At 35.4% G+C, this 14338-nt stretch overlaps 1 protein-coding gene and 1 non-coding gene across 2 annotated transcripts in view; one reads left to right on the forward strand and one right to left on the reverse strand.

Moving 5' to 3' along the window:
• The window catches only part of LOC136027983 (ribosomal RNA small subunit methyltransferase NEP1-like), a 28190-nt gene extending 16921 nt beyond the window's left edge, over positions 1-11269 (forward strand). Inside the window, exons 4-5 of the mRNA XM_065705486.1 lie at positions 6595-6803; positions 11136-11269. Coding sequence (XP_065561558.1) covers positions 6595-6803; positions 11136-11249 — 323 coding nt within the window. The 3' untranslated portion in view covers positions 11250-11269. The remainder of the gene's footprint in view (positions 1-6594; positions 6804-11135) is intronic.
• A 51-nt stretch (positions 11270-11320) lies between these two features.
• Positions 11321-11393, reverse strand: Trnar-ucg (transfer RNA arginine (anticodon UCG)). The gene has a single exon. It is a non-coding gene; the product is annotated as a tRNA-Arg (tRNA).
• Positions 11394-14338: the final 2945 nt, after the last annotated feature.

A 14338-nucleotide genomic window follows, 5' to 3' on the forward strand; every position in this document is an offset into this window, starting at 1 on the left:
GGTGACATTACGGGAGAGTTGGGAGGGGGAAATCTAAAATCTTGGAAAACACTTAGAGTGGAGGAATCGGGATGAAACTTGGTGGGAAAAATAAGCACAAGTCCCAGATACATGATTGACATAACCGGAACGGATCCGCTCTCTTTGGGGTAGTTGGAGGGGGGGTGTAATTCTGAAAAATTAGAAAAAATGAGGTATTTTAACTTACGAATGGGTCATCGGATCTTAATGAAATTTGATGTTTGGAAGGATATCGTGTCTCAAAGCTCTTATCAAACAGTTTGTGGTAACGAACTGTAGTAAGGAGCGACCCGGCTCAATAGTAACCAAAAGTCTAAAAAATGGAATTTTGGTACCAGTAGCTACATCAAAAGAATCGCATTTTAATGCTGATTTTAAATATATAAGTTTCATCAAGTTTAGGCTTACCCATCAAAAGTTACGAGCCTGAGAAAATTTGTTTGATTTTAGAAAATAGGGGGAAACACCCCCTAAAAGTCATAGAATCTTAACGAAAATCACACCATCAGATTCAGCATATCAGAGAACCCTACTGTAGACGTTTCAAGGTGCTATCTACAAAAATGTGGAATTTTATATTTTTTGCCAGAAGGCAGATCACGGATGAGTGTTTTTTTTTTTTTTTTTTTTTTTTCCCAGGGGTCATCGTATCGACCCAGTTGTCCTAGAATGTTGCAAGAGAGCTCATTCTAACGGAAATGAAAAATTCTAGTGCCCTTTTTAAGTGACCAAAAAAATTGGAGGGCACCTAGGCCCCCTCCCACGCTTATTTTTTCCTAAAGTCAACGGATCAAAATTCTGAGATAGCCATTTTGTTCAGCGTAGTCGAAAAACGTTATAACTATGCCTTTGTGGACGACTTACTCCCCCACAGTCCCCGCGGGAGGGGTTACAAGTTCAAAACTTTGACCAGTGCTTACATATAGTAGTGGTTATTGGGAAGTGTACAGACGTTTTCAGGAGGATTTTTTGGTTTGAGGCAGGGGTTGAGAAGAGGTGGATATGCTGGGGGAACTTTCCATCGAGGAATTTGTCATGGGGGAAGAAATTTTCCATAAAGGGAGCGCAGGATTTACTAGCATTACTTAAAAAAATAACAATGAAAAAGTTTTTTTTCAGCTGGAAGTAAGCAGCAGCATTAAAACTTAAAACGAACAGAAATTATTACCCATATGAGGGGCTCACCTCCTCCTAATACCTCGCTCTTTACGCTAAAGTATTTTTAGTAATTTCAACTATTTATTCTGCGGTTTTTGTGTTTCAGGGGTCATTCTTAATGAATTGGGACAAAATTTAGGCTTTAGTGTAAAGAGCGAGGTACTGACGAGGGGGCAAACCCCCTCATATATGTAATAAAAACATAAGAAAGCAAATGTTCTTTACGTAAGCTAATTTATAAGTTACGTATATCTTTTACTTATAAAAAGATTCGTAAAAAATTAAAAGTTCTAGTTGCCTTTTTAATTAACCGAAAATCGGAGGGCAACTAGGCTTCCTCCCCGCTCTTTTTTTCTCAAAATCATTCGATAAAAATTATGAGAAAGCCATTTAGCCAAAAAAAATAAACATACAAATTTTGTTTTAATTATTCCTCTGCGGAAAGCCAAAAATCAAAACATGCATTGATTCAAAAACGTTCAGAAATTAAATTAAAAAAAACAATTTTTTAAATGAAAGCAAGGAGCGACATTAAAACTTAAAACGAACATAAATTACTCCGTATATGAAAGGGGCTTTTCCTTCTCAACGCACCGCTCTTTACGCTAAAGTTTTTTTTACTGTTTTAAAATATAGAGTTAAGAGAAAGATGCAAACTTTAGCGTAAAGAGCGGGGCGTTGAGAAGGAAAAGCCCCTTTGATATACGGAGTAATTTCTGTTCGTTTTAAGTTTTAATGTCGCTCCTTACTTTCATTTAAAAAACTTGTTTTTTTTATTTAATTTTAAATCCCAACCGGATCTGGTGACATTGGGGGGAGTTTTGGGGGAACCTAAAATCATGGAAAACGCTTAGATTGGAGGGATCGGGATGAAACTTGGTTAGAAAAATAATCGGATTCGCTCTATTTGGGGGATGGGGTAATTCTGAAAATAAGAAAAAATGACGTATTTTTAACTTACGAAGGAGTGATCGGGTGAAACTTAATATTTAGAAGGACCTTGTAACTCAGATCTCTTATTTTAAATCTCAACCGGATCCAGCGTAATTGGGGGGGGCGGAAATCTTAGAAAATACTTAAAGCGGAGAGATCAGGATGAAACTGGATGGGAAGAATAAAAACCTGTCTAAGATACGTAACTGAAATAACCGGACCGGATCTTCTCTTTTTGGTGGAGATGGGGGGGGGGAATTTGGAAAAATGAGGTATTTGTAACTTACGAAAGGGTGATCAGATCTTAATGAAATTTGATATTTAGAAGGATCTTGTGCTTTAAAGCTCTAATTTGAAATTCCGACCATATTCTGTGACATTGGGGGGAGTTGGAGGGGGAAAACGGAATTCTCGGAGAATGTGAAAATTTTGGTATTTTTGTCTTACGGATAGGTGATCTGATCTTAATGAAATTTGATATTTAGAAGGAATTCATGTCTCAGAGCTCTTATTTCAAATCCCGACCAGATCTTTTGACATTGGGGGGAGTTGGAAGGGGAAATCTTGGAAAACACTTGGAGTGGAGGAATCGGGATGATGCTTGGTGGATAGAATAAGCAAATGTCCTTGATACGTGATTGACGTAACCGTACTGGATTCGCTCTCTTTGGGGGTGTTGGGGGGAGGGGTTCAGTGATTTGGCGAGTTTGGTGCTTCTGGACGTGCTAGGACGATGAAAATTGGTAGGCGTGTCAGGGAGCTGCACAAATTGACTTGATAAAATCGTTCTCTCAGATTCGACCATCTGGGGGGCTAAAGGGGGGGGAAATTATAAAAAATGAGGTATTTATAACTTACGAGTGGGTGATCGGATCTTAATGGATTTTGATATTTAGAAGGACATTGTGACTCAGAGCTCTTATTTTAAATCCTGACCAGCATTAAGCCTCTGATTTTTCTTTTAAATCAATCTATTGATTCTTAGAATTTTATTAGAGCTCATACCATATGAGCTCTTGGCTCTTAGCTCTTCTTGCCTCGTCACAAGTGCCATATGAGCTCTTAGCTCTTGTTTTAATTTCAGATCAATTTTGTCCCATGTCGTACTCCTAAACCTAGATTATTCAGGTTTGTCACCAAAATTTCTTACCAAATACTATTCAGAGGCTTTCATTTTAATAATTTTAACCCTACTTTTCTACATTGCGCTCTTAAGCCTAGATTGTTCAGATTTTTGGAAACCCCAATGTCAATTTCTTTCCACAATGCTACTCAGAGGCCTTCATTTGATAGTTTTTAACTTACTTTTTCATTGCGTTCTTAAGCCTAGATTGTTCAGATTTTTGGTAAACACCAATATCAATTTCTTACCTCCATAGTATTCAAAAGCCTTTTTTTTAAATTTCAGACTAATTCTTCCCATGTCGTACTATTAAACCTAGATTATTCAGGCTTGTGTACACCCACATACCAATTTCTTACCACAACACTATTACGAGGCCTTCATTTTAATAATTTTAAACCTCCTTTTCCACATTGCGTTTTTAAGCCAAGATTGTTCAGATTTTCGTAAAACCAAATATCAGTTTCTTACCTCCATAGTTTTCAAAAGCCTTCGTTTTTTTAATTTCAGACCAATAAAATAAGTTAAAACAGAAAAAAGTAGTCATATCATTTTTCTCGACCCAAGTCTATAAAATATTCCTCTACTTGCTAATTTCCCACCTAGATACCCTATCCATTTAAAAGTAAGTTGACATTTGGATTTCGTTACAGGAAAATACTACAAAACCCTCATCCTAAACAAAAAAAATAGCCTCCCCCCCTCCCCAGTCAGACTTAAAAAAGTTATCATTCACTTTTGACTGCGGCATACTAACGACTCGGCTATGAGAAACTACATGTTTCGCTAGGTAAATTATCCAAAAGTATTTTTGAGAAGTAACAAATGCAAATAGTCAATTTTCTAGGCTAGAGAAATTAAAGTATATGCGATATACATGATGTAAAACAGAGGGGGCTAAACAAAAAGAAGGCCCCCCCTCAAACGAGTGAAGAAGATATGATAAGAAAACATTTGAGGACACTATGAGGTACTTGCAGAGCTCTGAATAGGGTGGGATGGAGTAGCGTACATAACAGTATTTGTATCAGGTTGGTTTGGTTTTCAAGTGGACAAGACTGCTTTCCACATGAGTACGCACCTGCTTCACAAGGAACTCAATTCACATATTCATAAACGATGGGATTTATATAATAAGCTAAAAAAATATGCCTTGTAGGAATTCTAAAAACATCCATTAGGCCTAAACCCAGTGAAACGTATAAAAGGTTTTATTCCGAATTGAAGGGGGCAGGGTAAAAATCTGGGCCAATCGAAAACGTTAAGCAACAAAGATAAAAGAAAATTATGTAACCCCCCACTTAGACCCCCCATATCCCCCAACTCATATTTTATATATACATATATATATATATATATATATATATATATATATATATATATATATATATATATATATATATATATATATATATATATATATATATATATATATATATATATATATATATATATATATATATATATATATATATATAATATATATATATATATATATATATATATATATATATATATATATATATATATATATATATATATATATATATATATATATTAAGGAGCAGAGTGTCAAAATCGAGTGTTTGATTTTCTTGACCATCGAATTTTCAAATGATGAGATTAGAGGATATTTTCTTATCTCTTTCTTACATTGTTATTCTTTATTAATTCCAATAGTTGGCAAACAAGTCCACAAATATAGACAAAGATCCCACTGCTTTTCCATCATAAACAGAACAATGGGGATTTTTTTTAAGATAGTGAAAGTTGCTCAAAATTCAAATGAATATTTCGTCCCTATATCCAATGGCAGTCCTCAGGAAAAAAATATATAAATAAATAAAAAGACTTAATAAATGAATGAAAGGAACTTTTAAAACTAGAATTATATTAATTAATGGCATTCTGAAACATAGGAGATGAACGTAATTGGGCTACGTCTTTCGTATTCCAGAGGATCAACTCTAAAATACAGTTTATGAGCTGTACCCCGAGGGGAGGCGCAAAAGAGGTTGACCCAAGACACACCATACGAGGACTATATAACCAGCACTTGAGAGCTGTCTCTTCAACCGCAGCTGGAGGATGTCACGGTTGCAGCTCAGCTTCTAGATGTCTGGTGAGGTTTTGTTGAAGTGCTATGCGCCATTCCTTGCTCTGGAGGATGTAAGATAAAGCATAAGAAGCGTCACTAAATTTTCTTCTTTTTTTTAATGAGAAAGAGATGTCAAAAGGAATATAATCGAGCGGAAAATGGTTTATCTGTAAGTGTAGTCATCAATGAACGTTTAAGTAAGATGAACGGCCGTGGAAAATAAAGTGGTGAAAAGGAGTACTTCCGTGGTAAATAAAGTGTACACAGAGACTGGATGTACGGGATCAAGCTACCCGGGGGTGTGCTAAGTAAATTAAACTTAGTTTTTGCTGAAGGCCCATCCTTAGTGAGTGTTTACTTATAGCCAGATTTATTTTAACTAGCGCTTATCTGAGTCAATTAGAATTATTCATAGAATTGTTCAGCCAATCAGAAAATTATATAAAAAATTTGATTGGCTGAGATTATCGCTAACTAAATCTCTGTCTTGTAAAATCTCAGTGTAAGTGGTCCTCTAGCAATTAGACGTTTGACGGATGGTAAACAAGCGTCTGTGTAGATGTGAGTGGAAGTGCTCATAGAGTGCTCACAAGTGCTCACAGCTCAAGAATAAAATTAATATTGATGCTTTGTTTAAAATTTCTTCAACTGTCTGCTAGGGTGGGTTGGTCATATTGTTCAGTATAGGACAATAAACCCATCCAGTGGGGAAAAGGAAGACAAAAAAATCAGTCAGCCCTAGGCCTCGTATTTTTCCTGATATTGAAACCAAGTCTGTAAAGTAGATACAACTACCCAAGGTCATATGCAGGGGGAGGGGAATTCCCGAATTTGATCAATAATTGTTTAAATTATTTCTTAAGAGGGAGCACAGAAGGGGTACTTGGCCCGGGCGCGAAACTTGAGGGGCGCAAAATTTCAAATAAATAATCTAACGATTATAATCATTTCGTAATTTTTAAATTATGTCTTTATTAAAATAAAGTAGAGGGCGCAGTTAATGAATGAAGATAATTGATACAGTATTAATTAATTAATAAAAAAGCTAAATAATAATAATCAAAATGTTTATTGTTAATAAAAAAATAAATGATTTAAATAATAAAATAAAAAGTAATTTGTTTTTGATAAACTTAACTCCCGATTTTTATTAATTTTTTGAAAACATGTATGGTTGTTTAAGTTTCCGCTTAAGCAATTCCAACAATCTGAGTGCATTTTTACTTTCATTGGTACAATAATTATTTCCACTTTTTTTCAGTTCAGTTGTTACACAAAATGAGCATCAAGGCTAATGACAGTTCAGCTACATTGATGAAAGTGATTAAAAATCCTGTAACGGATCATCTACCCGTTGGTTGCAAGAAGATTGGAACTTCTTTTAGCGCTACACGTACCATAAATCCTAAAGAATTAGTGTTACCTAACGAGCCAATAGCTATTGTCGTGGGATCATTTGCACACGGAAAAGTAAGTTCATCAAAGGGCCATACCCAGGATTTAATTTCAGAGTGGGGGATTTACTAAAGTTTTTTTTCTTCGGGGGGGGGGTATATAAAACTTTAAAAAAAAACTCAAAAATGTGTTCATATATCAGGTCTAACAAGTTCGAATGGTCGATCCATTGGAGCCCCCTACCACACTCTGAGAAAATCAGCTCTTTAAAGAGCAATCTTTTTTTTCTGTCTCTTTTATTTACATAGTGGGTGAGAAGCTGTAGAAATGGCCGATCCAGATTCCGGCCGTCGTTTTGTTTGTAAAAGAACTTACAAATCATATACAGCTGTAAGAGAAGCGACTGTTATCTAAGGATTCGTATTTTACGTTCTGTATAATTTCTCCTTGATTTTTTAGCTTTTTTAAGATCTTGATTTCCACAAGATGATATACGCTTTAAAACTTGTATGTCTGCAAAAATTTTTCTGTTCTGTGGAAATTAGTTTTGCTAAAATTGCCTATAAAGTCTTGTTTAAAATGTTTCTTTGAGTAAACTGGGGACATTTACTCGGTGGTGAGGGATCTGATTTTAGCCTGAGGGATCTGATAATTAGAGGCTTTCACAACACTGTCCTCCCCGGTGAAGATTCCTTAAAATAACGCGTACATGGTCCATCGAGTTATCAAGAGCATGAAAATTAACTGCAGCGAATATCGAAATGCAAGGCTTGGGCACCAAGTACGGTGGAAACGTAACATCATGTGAGATGTCCTTGCCATGTCTTCGTTCCCTGATCATTTTCTTTTTTATCCTCAAATAGTCCCGAATCGAAAGAGGTTACTTTCTTAAACTAAGTTCCTCCCATGCCGGCTGGTGTATAAGGCATTGACGTTACCTTTCTACGATGACTTCTGATGAACTTGTGGTCACAAGCCTTCCAAAGAAGTTCCTGTCTACCTAGCATCCTTCTCTTGGCATCAGCCAGCGTCTCTTTCTGCCACCCGTGCCTTCTAATTCTGGGGAAGCAGTACCAGACAGCATGGGGGTGCCTGGCATCGAACTTACGGACCTACTACTACTAACAACTCACCGCAGCACCAAGCCACCTGAGGCCGACACAGCTATGCATGCTGCTCTTCCATCCCAGTCTATTTATAGCCTCCCTTTTTACCCTCCCAGGAAATTCCCATTTCCTTAAATCTTTCTTTATGACGTCCTCCCACTCCAGATGAGGACGACCTGCTTTCCGTTTAGTCTTAGATGGTTGGCAAAAAGGACAATCCTCGGCAATCTGTCATCCTTGGTCCGCCCAACATGCCCTAGCCATCTCAGCCTTTCTTTCATTATAGCCCTAGAAAGCGGTTTTAACCACATTTTTCGTGTAGCCTACTGTTTGAAATATAGTCAGTCAGCCGGGTACCCAGAATCTTACGGACCATGTAGGCCCAATCCCCCCATCTACTGATTAAGATCTTCTGGACTATCAATGGTTGCTTTAGTTTTTCACGCATAGAGGTGTTCGTGATTCTGTCAGACCAGTGATTCCCAGGATGCGCTGAAGGCAATTAATTTCGAAATCTTGTAGCCGTTTCTCTTTTGTCAGGGCCCATGTATTGCAGGCCCTTATATCAGTACAGAGAGGGTATTGCTATTTAGTAGTGGGAGCTTGAGCTTTAGTGTGTATGCAGGGTTTTTCTATACTTTTCGTAATTTGGTAAAAAGCATTGACTGCATACGAAATGCTCCATGCTTACATCAGAATTTATGATGCTGCCAAGATACTTAAATTCTTGAACTTCTTCCAGCTCATTAGAACTAACATTAAGCGTCCGGCCCGGCTTTGTATTTACGTTGTTTCACATGAATTTAATCTTTTCGGTACTCATTGACAATCCTACTCGTCCGCCTGTGTTTGAGAATTCTGTGACGTTCTGCTATAAATCCTCTATTAGATGAGAAAGGAGCGTATTGTCATTATCAAAATCACCATCACATATAGTGCGGCTCTAATTCAACTGAATCCTTCCGACAAAGTGGCTTGACCAAAGTAAGTAATCAATGAGAATCGTGAAGAGCACAGGAGAGAGGATACGGCCTTGTTTTGCATCAGAATGGATCTAGAACCGTCAAGTCTCGTCTCCTGGGTCTCCACCGTCAAGTCTCCACCGTTGGTTCGTACAACGACCAGCTGATCATAGCAACAATAATTCTAATAATTTTGATCGGGGGGCAGTAATGGCATAAATGCCATGGCAAAGCAATGGTATTTATATCATTATTTATGAAGCTGATAAAGGTGTCCCTCCAGAAACCTGCAATTATTTAGACGATATTTTTACATGATTCTCATTTCAAAAATTTATCGGATTAACACATAGAATGAATACTGTTAAAACACGCATTTAAAAGAATCAGGGACACGGGAGCCCTAAAACTTAACAATAACACTTTATTTGTTTGTAACTCTTAAAATAGCCGAAGCTTTGTTATTGTACATATATTTGTTTTGATTAATCATGCATTCAGGTACATAGACGAGAATTTATTGGAGAAAATTTCAAAAAATGTTAAATCCGGCAAAAATACACTGGATTCCGTGGGAAAATAGTCCTCCTATCACATCCCTACAAAAAGCAAGTCCACTTTCTTTTAGTTTGTTTTATTTTCTTTATTTTTATACCTAGTTTTATCTTTCTTTTATTAAAATTTTATTCGTAAATTTTGGAATATTTGGTTTCTTCTCTTTTTCTTTTTTAAGTGTATATTTGACAGCAAAATCGTGTTTTATTTATGTGCATTTTATTTTTTTTCCAGAAGGTGTGTCATTATCTATCAAAATATCGCTATTTCAAAATTGACGAAATTTTTACGTTACCGTCATTTCAACAATGTACAGCGTGCCCATCCTCCACTAAAACTTATTTATAAAGGCTTCGTTTCAAGATGGCTGTTTCCATAACTGAGGATCCTTGCGTCAGGGTCTGTACTGATCATAAAACCAGATGTGCATTTGTTTAGCTTCTCATCACTCTAGTTTAAATACCTACTGGAAATCTTCATATAATGCCAAATTCATCTTGTTGCTCTTTGATTGACGTCAAAATTATAGAAAGGCACTAGAACTTTTATTTTCAATCAAATGAATCCCTTTCATATTTTTAGAAACATTTATTCCTGGGGGGAATGTATTACTCAGGAGACGTGTCGCTCTTTACCAAGTTAATGCCATCGCATTGACTACAATTTTTCATGTTGTAAGGGAAAGTGTATAATGCATGAAAATTTGCTAGTAAAATGAGCCCCCCAAGTAGAGCAGAATTTATGCTCGCTTTTGTGATAGATTTGGCTATAATTACTAATTATTTGGTGTTGGTGAATATGTGCATTATCAATTAAGAATTAGTATCACATTAATCTATGATTTCAGAAATATCCTTGCTTTTTCCGGTTGTATAACTTTCAAGAGACTCTTAGCATAGTTACCTTCATTTTTGTCAAATATCCTATTTTATAGATATTCCTAGATTTTTTTTTTTTCAGTTGACTTTCAGCCAATCCACTAAAGCTTACATCTCGTTTTAATGACAGACAGGCTATAATTTCTAAACAATTAGCATCGGTTATTTAATTAATTATCTATTAATTAACTTACTTTAATTAATTTAATTCGCATTGGAAATTAATTTCAGAAACACGCTCTTTTTAAGTCGTATAACTCTCAAAAGACTCGTAGCATAGTTACCTTGATTTTTGTCAAATATCCCATTTCATAGATATTCTTAGATTGTTTTTTTTTTTTTTCAGTTGACTTTCAGTCAATGCACTTAATCTTATATCTCGTTTTAACAACAGACACGCTATAATTTCTAAACAAGTAGCATCGGTTATTTAATTAATTATCTATTAATTAAGTTACTTTAATTAATCTACTTCGCATTGGTGAATTAATAATTTCAGAAACACGCTTTTTTTTCAGTCGTATAACTTTTCAAAAGACTGATTTTTCTCAAATATCATATTTCATAGCTTTCTCAAATCAGTTAACTTATAGCGAATAGCGTAAAGTTTATATCCTGTTTCAATGACAGATTAGTTATAATTTCTAAGTATTTAGCATTGGTAATGTCATTAGTTAAGTTAATTAAGTTACTTTATTTAATCTAATTAGCCTTGTTAATTAATAATTTGATAAATACGCTATTTTTCAGTTTTGTCATATTTGAAAAACTCGCAGAATAGTTATCCTTGGTTTTCTTAGGGAAATATACTCGGCTAGTGTTTTTTTTTCCCTCCTATCCCACCCCTGCTTGTAGGTTTGACTATGTAAATTAAGTTTGTTTTTCATGCTTGTTTTTGTTTTTCAGATCAATGTTGATTATGTAGAGGAAGAAGTGTCCTTCAGCAAGTATCCACTATCGGCAGCAATTACTTGTTCTAAGCTCTGTAACTCTTTTGAAGAGGTCTGGGGCATTTTATAATAAACGAATCAGAGACTTAAGCTGACAAACTTTTTTGGAACTTTATATTGGAATGTAGAAAAATTGTTGTTCGACCACGGCAGGACTCGAACCTGCAATCTTCGGATCCGAAGTCCGACGCCTTATCCATTAGGCCACGCGGCCTTGATATATTGGAATATTATTTTTGTTGAACGTACTGTTTGAACGTTATTGCTGTTACAAGTTAGAAATGAGCTCTCGGATTCTACAATTGTGGAAGTGCATGGACCCTAAGGTGTTAAAACACAGAGGGGGTCTTTCGGCGATTCACTTCACTAGAAATGAGCTCTTTTACCGGTCTTTAAATTATGGATAGAATTACGTATTCTTCACCCATTCGTGGCAATATAATTGCTATAAGAATAAATGATCTGGTACTAATTGAAATCCGAGCAGGAGAAAAAATTTTCAAAATTTTTGAATTCTGATTGGGAAGTTTTTATCTTTTGTTAAAACTAGGTTGTTCCGTTGGCATGTTAGCCCACATAACCCTTTTTAACTGCATGGGGAATTATTGAGAGACAGTCTAGCAAATCGATAAACTCTGGTATGTTAGGTTATGACGCTATGGAATTCTATAACTGAAAATTTTACATCTCTGAGGTAAGTGTCAAAAAGCCGTTTGCTTTTTTACAAGGACAATGTCTACAGGGTTGCCAACCGGTGAAGAAAATCACTAGATCGGTAATTTTTGGTTGATTTAGTGATTTTCTTCAATATTCTGGTGATTTATGTGCTGATTTGGTAATTTATGTTTTTGGCAACATAAAATCACTAGGATTAGTGATAAATCACTAGGGGTGGTAACCCTGAACGTTTATTCAATCACACTTGCTACTGATATCGTCTCTTAGAACTCATCATGCAGAACAGATCCCCGTCGAAAGATGGTTTGCAAGTTTGATTTTGTCATGTTAGGCTATTCAAAGCGCACAAAACCCTCCTCAACTGTATATATAATTGTTATTGCATATTAATAATGTTGCATAGTAATTATAAGAATATTATATGTATAATAATTTATATAATATAATTAAATAATGTTGCATAATATATTGCATATTAATTCTGCATAGAGAATTGTTGAGAGACAGTTAATCGAATCGCTAGACTATTTCAGTACATTAGGTTGTGACTACGGAATTATCAAGAATATATTTACCTTTTCTGCACCAAAATGAACTAAGTCCTTCTCAATTTTCGGGGATTATTAAGGGACACTCTGTCGAATGTATTGTAGTTTTTCAAGAGCAGAGACATCACGTGTGGGGGGACTCTACCAATATTGTTGACGACTCCGTAAAAAAAAAACAGTTGGCAAAATCGTGGCAGGAAGTGCCATGGTTTTAGTGGCTCAGAATTTAAATTAGGTAAATGAGAAAATTTTCTCAAGACAGTGGAATTCAATTTAGTGAATGTTTCGGCCCTATGTCCAAGGGTCGTCTTCAGCAAAAAAAAAAATGCATATATATATGTATATATATTTTTATATATATATTTATATATATATATATATATATATATATATATATATATATATATATATATATATATATATATATATATATATATATATATATAAACTTGCATTCCAAGGCGAAAATTAAAACTAAAAATATTAAAAAAAATGTTTTTAAAAAAGAACTTCGTTGAAGTAAGGATGCTAGGGCTGTTTTAAAAAGTTTTTAACATTTTTAGTTTGTTTGATATGGAAAGGCAGTATGGTCTTCGTCGCTATTTGCTTCCCTTGTACATTTGGAAAGTTTTCACTACAATTGAAATTTGTCTGCACAGTTTGGTGTTATTTGCCACTTTTGGGCTCTGAGATCGGTCCAAGTTCAAATTTGTCAAAAATTTTTATTATCGAATGTTCTAAAACTGGGTTAATCAAATTTGTATGTAAAAAGCAGTAATGCTTAGTTAATCAGTCGCCTTGCTATGGAATAGATCAGTTGAACGACAAGAGATTTATCAGCTAGAACGTTGTCATTAGTATATATATGCCAACGTATTGCAAGTTCGGACTAGATTTTTTAGTAAGGTAATTTCGTTTGGGATTGCATAGCCAATTCAAGAAAAAATAAAGACAAGGATTTTTGGACAATAAATTTAATACGACCACCCCTTCCATAAAAAGAAACTGATATTCTAATAATCGGCAAATTATATAAGTTACAGTTCTTTCCCCGGGGACTATGGAGGATTTTTAAACCCTTAAGCTATAGCATTTTGAATTTAAGATTGTTTTGAGCAAAATGGCTATTTCAAATATGTTATACAATGCATTTGGTGGGACAAGGCACAAGAAGGGGGGGGGGGGAACTTGTTACTTTTCAATCATTTTCGATTCTTTAAAAAGATTACCACAAATATCGATTTCCGATCAAATTAACTTCCTCCAAAGTTTATACGACCACGTTTTCCATAGAAGCTTTATAAATTAACGATGGGCTGCTAGTATAACTTATAGCCCTTTTCCTCAGGGTGGGGGTGTTCAAATCTGGAACCATAGCTTTTTGACATTTGGACGCTTTTGAACAAAATAGCTAACTCAAATTTTTCATCGAAAGCGTTCAGAAAAAAGGCATGTGGAAGGAGGGTGGTGGTTCTTACTATCTGATAACTCTTAACCCTTAAAAATGGAAATAGAACTTTCAATTTGAATCGAATGAGGGTTTTCCGAAGTCTATACGATTACCCTTTTGATAAAAACCCAATATATGAACAATGGACAGCTTGCATAACTTATAGTCTTTGCCCTGGGGGTAGTGGGAGGTTTCGTCAAACCCCGAGGAACAATCATTTTATTACTTCACCTCTTGACTATTCCGGACATAATGGTAATCTCAAAATTTTTATTGGACGCGTTAAAGGGAAGGGGATCTTTGCCCTCCAATCACGTTTGACTCTTGAAAAGGGCACTGGAAATTATTATTTCCGATTGAATAAGCCCCTTCCAAAGTTTACAACACCACCCCTTACATATGAAGTGCCGCTGGAGAAAAAAATTGGAGCCTTTTTACCTTGGGGTTTATGGGGAGTGGCTAGTTGCCATCGGAACACCTTTG

This window comes from Artemia franciscana, chromosome 6 (genome assembly GCF_032884065.1).
Source record: "Artemia franciscana chromosome 6, ASM3288406v1, whole genome shotgun sequence".
NCBI classification, from domain to species: Eukaryota; Metazoa; Arthropoda; class Branchiopoda; order Anostraca; family Artemiidae; genus Artemia; species Artemia franciscana.